This window comes from Lissotriton helveticus, chromosome 1_1 (genome assembly GCF_964261635.1).
Source record: "Lissotriton helveticus chromosome 1_1, aLisHel1.1, whole genome shotgun sequence".
NCBI classification, from domain to species: Eukaryota; Metazoa; Chordata; class Amphibia; order Caudata; family Salamandridae; genus Lissotriton; species Lissotriton helveticus.
The window spans coordinates 1,865,895,179-1,865,907,461 of NC_136057.1; the positions used below are offsets into that span (position 1 = coordinate 1,865,895,179).

Sequence of the window (12,283 nt, forward strand, 5' to 3'; positions counted from 1 at the left end):
CAACACTAGTGTAATGCTCCTTTCCTGTTCAAAGAGTGCAACTTAACAACATCCTTGAACGGGGTACAGAGAAAATATATTAAAAATCAGTATGCAAGATGTCCTAGACAGGCAACTTCCTACACAGAACAAAACATCAATTTAGAAAAAACAGCCTAGGGCATAAATAAAAAAAACTTTAAAAAACTGTAACAGAGTGTAAGTGGACATTTCCTCATAACCCAGCAGTATGACTACCTATGTTAAATGGGCAAGTACATTACGCAATTTGCAAAGAAAAAACACCAGTTTCTCCTGCCACTTGTTCTCTGCAGAGGCTTAAGAAGCTGATAATGGGTTACCAATGGCATCTTGTTTCCAGTCAGCTAAGTGCATCTTCGGTCTCAAACACTTGGCAAGTGAGTGCAGCTGCCAGTGCCCCTCCACCAGCATGCAATAGAGGAAATGATGCATGAAGACATTACGCTACAGCAGACAACAGTAGAAAACAATATAAAAGTATACATGGTGAAAGAGCAGTGCAGGCTTAAAATCTCATGCTGATGCCAGAGAGGTGAATAGTTCACTTCAAAATAGAGTGCATGACCTGCAGGTCTTAGATAAAGGAAAACCCATGTTTGTAAACTTAAAGGAATTTATGGTCTTCCCACACAGCCACGTATTCTGTGTTCTCAGCAAATTAAGAATGTGACTTGAAAAATAGGAGCAGGCGATTGAATTAGCCAAGAGCACACAGAATCTGATAAGAGGTCTTGGGAGCACAATGATAAAGCACACACGAAAATACACATGCATTCAAGAGTAGAGAATAGTTTGCTTGTTAAGCAGTGTTAGAACTGCATTATAGAATGTGTATGAAATAGGATAAAGGTTTAGGGACACAGGTGACAAAATGTTTTTGTAAACCAACGTGTAACTTCTAAGTAACTTAATGTTTGTCTTGTTATAACAAGCATTGTCTGACTAAGTATAAAAGAGGCTGCCTGTGAAGCAGCAAATTGAGACCAGCTGTTTACCTGTGTGGAGATAGCTACTCTCCCTGCTGCGACAGTACAACGCTGTTTACCTTGCCAAGAGTAGTCTTGTCTTTTTTCTTAAATAACCCCACAACCAGGCACTTGCGGATAGACTATCACGTGAAATGAAGGATTTGCATTTCACGTAACTTTAGCTAAATTTGGCATAATTATATGAAAGCAAATTACGTGACTTTTAATTACCCTACATTTCAGTCAAGGTATGAATAAAGTCCTGTGTCTACATGGCAGCGATTTAAAAATTCCTAGGTCCTGCCTACTCATCTAACTGGACTCACACATGTGTTCAATTCCTCTTAGTGACATATTTGTCCTTTTGTATTCAGTGCTTTGATGTGGCCTAGGTGATTTATAAAACTCCTGAGTTAGTAAAAAAAAAAAAAGGTTTTAAAGGTTACAATATAAAAGCTAAGAAATACTGAAGCTCCCAGTGCCAGGTGTGCCACGATCATATTCTGACCTCATTCAGAGGTGGCATCACGAGTCTCAAATCACGTCAATGGTGACATTACATATTAAATCCCCAGTGACATCACTGAAACCACCCTTGATTGGTCATTTTACAACTGTTTATTGAAAGTGGAGTCAAACTTGTTTTTTTTAATGTGTTCTTTGAGGCCATCTGTATGGCTGCTCTAAAATCTCTCTCAAGTGCTCCCAAATGTAGGGATGCTTTTGAAAGAACCCCTCGCATACATTACTGAGAGCATCTCCTGGAGATATAAATATACTGAACTGGTACACAGAATTCATAGGCCAGATTACAAATGCAGAGCTAAATTCAGATCCTAGGCAAACCTTTTTTTGCACAGGGATCAGAATTAAGTAATGTGTTATAATTATCACTCCCTCGCAGTTTTGCCCTGATAAATTCCAGCAGGATAAACTTGCTGAAATGTATCATCTGAAAAGGCCTGTAAAGAATGCAAAACATGCAGAATTTGGTGGGTTAACTACAGGTTCTGCAAGTTATGCCTCATTTGTAAACTAAAAAGTCAGAATAAGAGGTATTTACCACATGTGCTAAATACCTCAAGATGGGGTAATGGTATTTACCACGTGTTAAATACCTCACCTTTTGTGCCTTTATAAAAGTCCAGAGACGATTTCAGAGTAATGATGGACACAGACTCCTATGCTACAGGGAGATAAAAGTATGTGCCCAAAAGGCAGATTTTCCACAGTTTTAATGGAAAGAAAATCATGATTTTATTAAAGGCACGGAGGCTAATATTATGCATCAATCTTTTATTACCGCCCAAACACAGCAGCAACATTACATCACAATATTAGAATATTGCAAAACATTCCAGAACTTAGAACATGTATAAAACCCTAGAACAAGCAGCCATCATCCCCTTTTGTAGCTGCGAAAATAAGTCCTAAGTTTCTTTCCTTCAACTTTAAACTCTTCTGACTTCTTTTCCATCATTACTTGGAAATCTCCTTTCCGACTTTAACCTAAAAAAAAAAAAAACCAAAAAAACAGTAGTAGGGTGGGTACTGCGGAAGGATAATACGTGCCTTTAATAAAATCATGATTTTCTTTACATTAAAACTGTGGAAAATCTGCATTTTATGTCAAAGGCCCGGAGGCCAACATTATGCATGTCCAAAGTTCATCCAAAACTCTTCCCAGAACATTTTCCACAGGCTTAAAGTAAAATTTTCTAAAAGTTGAATCATTGGACCAATCAGCGGCCTTCAAAATACCACTCAAATTAAAACCTTTCATAAAGGCCTTACTAGCCATAGCCCCTCTTGCTGCATGAGAACCAAAGACAGAAATATCTACCCCTGCCTTGAACATCACATTTCTTATCCATCTCGCCAAAGTAGGAGTAGAAACTGCTTTACATGGTTTAACATAACTAATTAACAATTGTTTACAAATTCCCTCTCTGAAACAACTAGTTCTTTTTTTCGTATTCCTTCAGACATTTAACCACGCATAAAACACTCTCACCCTCCAAATATGGATAAAAAATTATCTTAGACATAGTCTTTGTCCTCCTCCTTAATTCAAAACAAACACCTTCTGCCTGATAAAACCTAGAATTAACCTCCAGAGCTTTAATATCTGATACTCTTCTAAAAGAAACCAGACACAAAAGCATAGCCATTTTACATGTTAAAATGTTTAAATCCAGACCTGAATTCACTCCCCAACTCTCAATCTCCTTCAACACCAAAGAAACATCCCAGAGAGAATCATATTTTGCCTTTGGAGGACAAACCACTCTAACACTCTTGACCAATCTTTTACTCAAAACATGCTGACGCTTATACGCTAAACCACTATTAAATAAACCTGACAAGTAATTTGCAACCTCTACCACAGGTGCTGAAATGGGATCCAAACTCCTCTCAACACACCAACCATTCCATCTTCTCCAAGCCGATCCATATACCTTAGATGTTCCCCTTGACCATGACTTGGACATAAGTTACTCAGCCTCCTTTGATAATCCTTGCATCTGCCATATTCTCCTGAAATCAACCATGCCATCAGCCTCAACTGTCCTGAAACTACGAGATCGTGTACGTTTCCTTGAAAATCTAGCAAAATCTCCCTGCAAATCGGTAGGATCACCGGATCCTCTATCAACAGATTCATTATATCTGGAAACCAAACCTGTGCCTTCCAATAAGGAGTTATCAGGACAATCTCTACTTCCTCCCTCCTTACTTTGTTCAATACCATCTGAATCATCGAAAAAGGGGGAAACGCATAATTCCTTCCTTCCTTCCAACTCTGAAGAAACGCATCCACTCCCTTCGTCTCTGGATCCGGCTTCCAGCTGTAATACTCCTTCAAATGTGTATTCAATCTGTTCGCAAACAGATCCACTTTCAATGGACCCCACAACTCCTCCAAACTCACAAAAACTTCCCTCTGCAACTTCCAACTGCTCGCATCTCTCAGGTACCTTGAATACCAGTCCGCTTCTACGTTGTTCAATCCTGGTATGTACTGAGCTTGAACCATAATCTCCCTGTCCAAACAAAACTTCCAAAACTCATTTGCCAATTCCGCCAACCCCTTTGATCGAGGACCACCCATCTTGTTCACATACGGAACCGCCGACATATTGTCCATCTTCAGAAGCACACAACAACGCACTTTGTCCTTCACAAAACTCTTTATTGCAAAGGAACCCGCTAGTAATTCCAAACAATTTATGTGTAAATGACACTTCCTCTTCTGACCATTGACCCCCTGTTGCTATCTCTCCACATCTCGTCCCCCATCCATACAGACTCGCATCCGATTCTATTTCTATTTCCGGCATAATTCCAAATATTGCCCTTCCGTTCCATGCTTCCAAGCTCATCAACCACCAATCCAACTCCTCCCGGGATTCCTGATTCATCAACACCTTCTGTGAATACCTCACATCCTTCCTTAAATAATGTGCTTTCAACTTCTGTAACGCACGATAATGCAGAGGTGCTCGGAAAATCGCCTGAATTGATGAAGACAGTAGTCCCAGTAAACCAGCCAACTGCCTCAAGGTAATCCATTCTGCCGATTTTACTCTCTTCACCTCTTTCCTGATCTTCCTTACCTTCTCCATAGGCAACTTCAACACACAATCCAATGTCTGTATCAGGAAACCTAAAAAATTCATCTCCTGTTTTGGATCCACACAAGATCTTTCCTTGTTTACCACAAAACCCAGATCCTCTATCACCTTCACTGCAAATTCCGTATGTTCCTTCGCAAGCTCTCTCTCTTCCGCCATAATCAAAATATCGTCTAAATAAACTATCAGACGAATCCCCCTTGACCTTAACCAAGCCGCAATTGGTCTCATCACCTTCGTGAAGCACCACGGAGCTGACGTTAAACTGAATGGGAGACTCTTGAACCTCCAACACTTTCCCAACCATCTGAATTGCAGAAAATCCCTTTGACTTTGACACATTGGAATCGTCAAATAAGCATCTTTTAGATCCAGCCTTGTCAGCCAGTCCCCTCTCCTCAATAAGTCCCTCAACATATGTATCCCTTCCATTTTGAAGTGATTGTAAACAACTCAATCGTTTAACTCCCTTAGATTTATCACAGGCCTCATTTTTTTGTCTTTTTTTCTCTACCAGAAATAAATTGCTTATGAAACAACCTGGAACCCCTTTTTCCAATTCTATTGCACCCTTCCTTTCCAATTCTAGGACCTCCTATGTTACCAACTTCTCCATTTCTGATGAGCACCTCAAGATCTTTGGAACTCGTCCTGAACCGGAATATCGACAAAATCTACCCTGTACCCAACTACAGTCTCCAAAACCCAAGGATCTTTTGTAATTTCTTGCCACCTGGAAACAAACTGGGCTAGTCTGCCGCCCAACTTTATTCCCATATATAATGGATCTCATACAAAACGTACCTGACACTCCTCTCGGTCTTCTATCCGATCTATAATTTCTTCCTCTTCCTCTCTGCCTCTGCGGGAAGAAACTCCCCTGATCGCTCCTCGAGTAACTATTTCCTCCTCCAAATCCAGATCCATAGCCTGCTCCATATCCATATCCATAGGGTCAATTACCTCTTCCAAAATTACTCCTGGTAATTCCAAAACCTCGGCCGGGAAACCGACCCCTCGTTCTCCCGGCCGTCCCAAAAACTCTTCTTATGTCTTTTTGAGCTTTTTGTAAGGAATTAAAAGTCCCTACGTATTTCGCCATGTCTTTGACAAAAGCATCTCCGAACAGAAGACCATCACTCTGTTCTTCCAACTCTTTGTTTGCTAAATCCGCAAGCTTGGGATCGATTTTAAACAATATGCTCTTTCTTCCCTCCAAACATAAAGCTGCGTTTGTATTGCCAAGCAAATAAATCGCCCTTTGCACCCACTGGCGCATCTCTCCAACGTCAATCCCAGTATTGTTAGAGTGAGCCTCCTCACATAAATCAAAGATTTTGGTCAAGGGTCCTAAGATGTCTAATAACCTGTCCTGACACTCCTTTAACCAATCCTCTCCTTGGATCCTTACCACCTTTATTATTGATAAAGGTCAACATCTTTTGGTCAAGTTCAGGTGTAAATGCCACCTTGCTATTAAGGCTAGGCCTCGGACACTCTGACCTTAGCCTAGTCCTTACTTCTTTAGGAATTTCTCTCCTAATCCAATATCTTATATATTTCGAAACATGTTCCACTGGGGACCATTGGGGCGATAGTGGGTGCTGAATAAGCAAAGGATCGAACATTTGATCACCTTGTTGGTCCACAAAATCTTCCATTTCCAACTTAATCTCACTATCATCAATTTTTCTCCTCTTAACCTGAACCTCCTCAACATCAGAATCCTCTAAACTCGAACTGCAGGTAAGTTCTACTTCACCGCTTGTAGAGCTTGTATCACACGCCACTGTACAATGCCCCTTTCTCTGCGCCTTTATAGCGCTCTCTCTGGCCTTTATAGCCTTCTCTCTTTAAACTTTATGTTCCTTCTCCCTTATTGGTTTTCCTTTTACAATATTTTTCTTCTTTTGTTTCCTTTTTGATACTTCTTTAGATTTACCTGCTACCATTTCCACCTCCTCTGTGGTATAAAAACCATCTTCCTCTCCAGACCTCTGTCTGTTCTCTTTTTCTTTAACCCTTTTTTCCATACTGCTTTCTATTCTCATGTCTATAGAAGCACTTAACTCTCCAAACATGTTTTCCATATAGCTCTTCATTCTCTCCTCAATTTCTCCTTCTACATTCTCGATCTTTAAAATTTCTTCTCCTAAAATCCCCAATCAGAAATATTAATTTCTCAATATAATTCTCCTTAAATCCTAATTCCTACACAAATCGCCAAATAAATTCACCTCACAAACTCCTTAATCTCCTCACACCAAAACCGACGCTCTCCAACTGAACTCCTGAACTTCGTCTGACTGAAACTGTCACCGTTCAGTCAGACGATAAATCTATCCCAAAACATGGCTGCCCACATTTCCTTTAATGAAGCCACACGCTTCCCAAAGTGCTAAAATGGCCGCCGCACGTACGGCGGCTCATTCATGACCAAACACCTCCCCATTCCAGGATCGAAACCCGAAGCACTCTCGCGCCCGACTCCGCTCTAGACCTGTGACGCGTATCAACAAGACATGCGCCAATTCAATTGCGCTCTCCGTTCTGCCATCAACGGTAACCTCCTTCCTTTAATTACGCTATCTTAACTTAATTAAATGACACTAATCCTTCCTTTAAATATCCAAACCCAACAATAAAACTCGCTAAATCATACCTTCGTTTTAACCAAACAAGTACCTACTTTTAATACATTTATCATAAATTCCTCTTCACACAAAATGTTACCATAAATCTACAATGAATTCTTATATCCCATATTTATTACTTTCTCTCGATATTAACACAATTCAATTATTTAAATAATATATTATTAAGAAGATAATCGAGTACTTATCTCGTGTTCGAGCAGCAACAAAAAGAGGAAGATGGCTGCTTGTTCTAGGGTTTTATACATGTTCTAAGTTCTGGAATGTTTTGCTATATTCTAATATTGTGATGTAATGTTGCTGCTGTGTTTGGGCGGTAATAAAAGGTTGATGCATAATGTTGGCCTCCGGGCCTTTGACATAAAATCATGCCAAGTGCTGCGGCAACAAATGATGGATGGGCGATCGCCAGTGATTAGACAAATTGCAATCATTCCTCCCATCACCATTTGAGTGTTCATGTACTGCCTTAAGTGGCATGGGTATGCCCGGATGGGGGGTCCCATGCTCACTGTGTCACTGAATTCAAGCTAGCCTGGCTGTTTAGGGCTAATATGCTGAAACCGATCCCAGGAGGCTTGTTTAGGGTTCAGGGAGGACCTGGCCTGGTAGTTCGGGCTGGACTGTTCCTATGAGGAGCAGGGTCAAGACTGATTTGCATATGGCTGGGTCCAAACTGAGGTGACATGATGAGCAAAAGAACGATGGGTTGGGATGCTGCCCCGAGCAGTCGCCAGTGATTAAATTGCAAGCATTCCTCCCATCACCTTTTGGGCATTTCAGAATCTCGCCATGGTTAGACAAATCGTAAGCATCCTCCCATCACTTTTTGTGTGTTTCAGAATCATGCCAAGTTGTGAGATGAACTCGTGATTGGATCAAAGGTCTCCTGCTTCTGAAGTTCAATTACATTGTATGTAGACTATATTAGGTATTATATGCTGACCGCAGGCATATTTACCAATCTTTTAGGCAGTGGGACACAACATGCCACCTTGCTGCACCGCACTGTGCTGCATGAAAACACACAAATGCACCATATTTAACATTATACAGCACATTCCTGTCCTTTCCTAGCTCAGTTTTGGCAGCCCAGAGCCAACGCAGGCACCTTTGCGCCATGTTACAAGGGTGCATGCCTTGGAGACAGGAGCGTTTTTGAGCAGGAAGGAACAACTTCCTGCACAAGAACAATCCTGAGAGTCATTTTCCTCTTTTTATTTCTCCTCATTACGCCTTACCTAGGGACTCTGAAAAGCTATGGAGTTAGGCCCCTAGGAATATGGAATAGGCAGGGCCCTTTATATATCAGTAAACACAAAAAATGCCTATTCCATTTATAATTTCAAATTGTCAGCTTTCAGGTCAGGGTGTTTGATCTGAAAGCTGACAATTTGAAATTATAAATGGTATAGGCATTTTTTCTGTTTACTGTTACTTGGGTACTCAGCATTTTGACGCATTCCCAAGACTTCCACTAATGGTAAATATGGGAATGCACCCAAATCCATGAGTGGATGTGTAAGAACACTCCTGCAACACCTTCCTGCCGGACAGGCATGCAATGCAGCAATTTGTGCTGCCTTGCGTTACTCTGGATTTATCAAGCCACGTAGGGCTGCACAAAGTGGCCTTGAGTGGCTTGACAAATCTCACTTAGGTTTTGTGTCGCCCTTGCACCCCCTTGTGTGGCACAAGGGCGACGTAAAACCTTGATTAATATATCCCTTCGTTTTTTAAACTGTTTCAAATGATAGAGTTTTAGGTTGCATTCTAACTACGTGAATGTGTTTGTTTATATTATGTTCACTTCACATACGCAATCTGTAGCGCTTCCACACCTCTAAGGCTTTCAAGGCACACGTCAGGCACAAATGAAGGCCTAGCAAACAGTCAATCTGGAAGAGAAATGCCATGTTTTCAGAGATTTCACAAACGTCAACGTCATACAAAGTTGGATCGGTATTTTGTCATAAATGCCAGAGTCCAGGAAGTGGTAAGGAGGCAGACTAGTGAAGGGGGACTTTTGTGAATGTGGGCGCCAACATTTTTAAAGAGCAGGCAGTGGTCCCATGACCACTACCTACTCTTAAAAAATTAAAAGAAAACTTTTCAATTTCCTTTTATAAATGCATCCCGTTTTTTTTTAACCCCTCCCATGCCCATGACGAGCTCAGCTCGTCATGAGTCACGGTGCTCATGACGAGCTGAGCTCGTCATGGCCCGTGGAACACTCGCACGCTGGGCTAATTCCCCTGCTGTGCTGAGCGTTCCATTAAACGGGCGCGGTCGTGACAAGCTCAGCTCGTCATGAGCACCGGAGCGCCGTGGCTCATGAAGAGCTGAGCTCGTCATGAGCATGGGGGCACTGCGCGCGCCCCCCCCCAGCCAAGCAGGGGAATAGCCCCAGCAGCCAAGAGGTTAAGGAAAAAGGGCTTCATTTCAAAATGTAAAAAACTGCTCAATTTGAAAAGCAGTCACAGACATGGTGGTCTGCTGACCCCAGCTGGCCACAATCCCAATGAGTGCCAGCCATTCCTAATGGTTGGCAAATTGTGACCTGTCTCCTGAATATTAATGAGGCAGGCCCATGAAACCCATGGGGCATCGCAAACAGTGTAAACACACTGTGGTTCCTAGCTGTTTGCAATTCTCCAATTGCGAATCGCAAACATTCGCCATTAGGAAATCGTAAATGAAAGTCTATATACCTCTGGCCCTATATTATTTTGAGTTTTATAATAACAAGGTTTCTGATACCTTTCTAATATTTCACAATAAAATTGTAGATTAGTTACTGTAAACATCATCTAACACAGGGCCCCCAAAGCCGTCCGAGTATTCAGTCACAACCCCAATAGGAAGATACGCATATTGTATCAATAAATAGGGACACCTAATGTAGGTTCAAGAGGAATCTATCAAGATAATAGAAACAAAAGAAGGTTAACATGTACAAAGGCTATCAAATGAGTGAGCAAAGAGACTTGAGAGAGAAGGGAAACAGGACTTATCGGTCTCAGGTGGAGTAATCAAAAGAGGAGGAGCTGGGTGCTGTTGGTGTGATGTTGTTCGGATTACATCTTAAAGCCTATTGATGATGCGGATTGCTTCTGAGCGAGCAGTTAAAGTGATAGCACCATATAATGTCTCATTGCCTTGCCATAAAATTCATCTCAAGTAGGTAGACTTCAAATCTAGCATGGATTCTACCCTAGTTAAATACAACTTAGGTATATTTTGCTAAGGTGTACTAGAGTCTCAATAGCTGCTCTTAAATCAAGAATTAACCAACCGGACTCAAGACGAACCAGGGGCATGCCACCTTGGCACACACCCAATCATTGAACAGGAGCGCCAACTGCAGTTTCTGTGTGTCATCTGCAGAACGTAGGTTTGAATTTCTATTTCCTCTTTATGAGGCTAAGTAGGGTTGCACAAACATCAGTTATTTATAGTGCCGAGATACAATTCAGTTTAGGATGTTTGCTATTCAAATGGTCATCACTCATTTATAGTCATTCTATAATAACGAAATCTACATCTTGCATATTCAAATTTGGAAAATTAGGATGGAGACAACATTAACCAAAATATCTTATCTTGTTTCATAAACTAAATACTGATCTGCATGTGTCTGTGGCTTCCCAAATAAGTTAATCTTCATAGCCAAGGTTGTAAGCAACAAAACAGTATAAAAATACAATATAAACAACATTTATTTCTGTATATGTTTGAAACAAGAAGTCCATTTGAAGCTTTCGTTCTACGATTATGTTTAATACCTAATATAAAAGAGGCATAGAAAAATGAAATGAAAACGTGTGGTTGTTGGTTGTTTCTCATAAATTAATTTTGATAAAATCTTTATTAAATGGGATTCCAATATAAAACTCAGTGCAAGGAGTAAGTATTTATTTAACCATTAGGTTAGTCCCTCCCTTCATGTTCTGATTGCTTAGCCAAGATCGAAATATATTGCATTTATACAACATTTCAACCACACCAAAAAAGTCTTTGTCTTTTCAGTTTTTAAATACGAGTATCACCTGCAGAGAGGCGCTGATCACTGCGCTCTAGAAATGCACAATGAGGTAAGAACGGCAGGGGGCCAGCGAAGAGAGTTCCTGTGTCCTGTCATTTTGATGACTAAACTCAAAAACATGAACATTTACACATTAGGCAAAAGATAAAACTTAGCTTTACTCGCTGTGTCCAGCACTTCGAGTATCACCCACATAACGGAAACCTGGGGCTGGCAAAAGCTTTCTCAGATACACCCACCACCGGAGCGCTGGCATCGTGGTCCCAAGATTGGCGGACAGAATTGTTGAGGTGATCTCCCATGAGGCGAGAAAGTACCTGCTCTGTCCAGATCATGCTTAGAACCTCTATCTGATGACCTCTCGTTTGAGGCCCTCTCCAATTGTCTGTCGGTCACAGCATGGTGCTTATGGGTCTGCCTCATGGTCTGCTGGCCATGTGACCTGGATATGATAAGGCTTCAGGTCCTCAGCTGAGACGGTATCAGGGGCATTGCTCATGAGGTCGTGGCCCCGGAAGGACTTTGGGAAAGCAATGACATCACGGATGCTTGATGCTCCCACAATGAGGGAAACTAATCGGTCCAACCCTAAAAAACACAAATTATGGGAGAACATGATTCTGTGAACATCAGCATTATGTTTTATATAGCGCATTATCACTCAACAGCATACAGGTGATGTATGGGTTGATTATTAGTATATTTAACACTGAATTGTCATGATACATTCAACAAAGGAACCAACATTCAATAATGGCTCCCGTTGAGGTTCCGTGACGATTTGAACCCGTGTTTTTAACATTGTCGCAAATACATAATTTTGGTATCAGTGAACTGCAAATGATCTATCTAGTATATCCTGGTGTTTTCGCTATGCTACGAGCAAGAGCACTCCTGTTACAAACACATTTCTGTTCTACCCATGGCATCCATCTTAGAACACGGAAGCCATTTTGTATT

At 41.2% G+C, this 12,283-nt stretch overlaps 1 protein-coding gene across 2 annotated transcripts in view; it reads right to left on the reverse strand.

The window, feature by feature from the left end:
- Positions 1-11,106: 11,106 nt before the first annotated feature.
- Positions 11,107-12,283, reverse strand: part of DARS2 (aspartyl-tRNA synthetase 2, mitochondrial) — a 257,150-nt gene continuing 255,973 nt past the window's right edge. For both annotated transcript variants that reach the window (XM_078641810.1, XM_078641802.1), the window contains one exon: positions 11,107-11,911. In XM_078641810.1, coding sequence (XP_078497936.1) covers positions 11,730-11,911 — 182 coding nt within the window. In that variant the 3' untranslated portion in view covers positions 11,107-11,729. The remainder of the gene's footprint in view (positions 11,912-12,283) is intronic.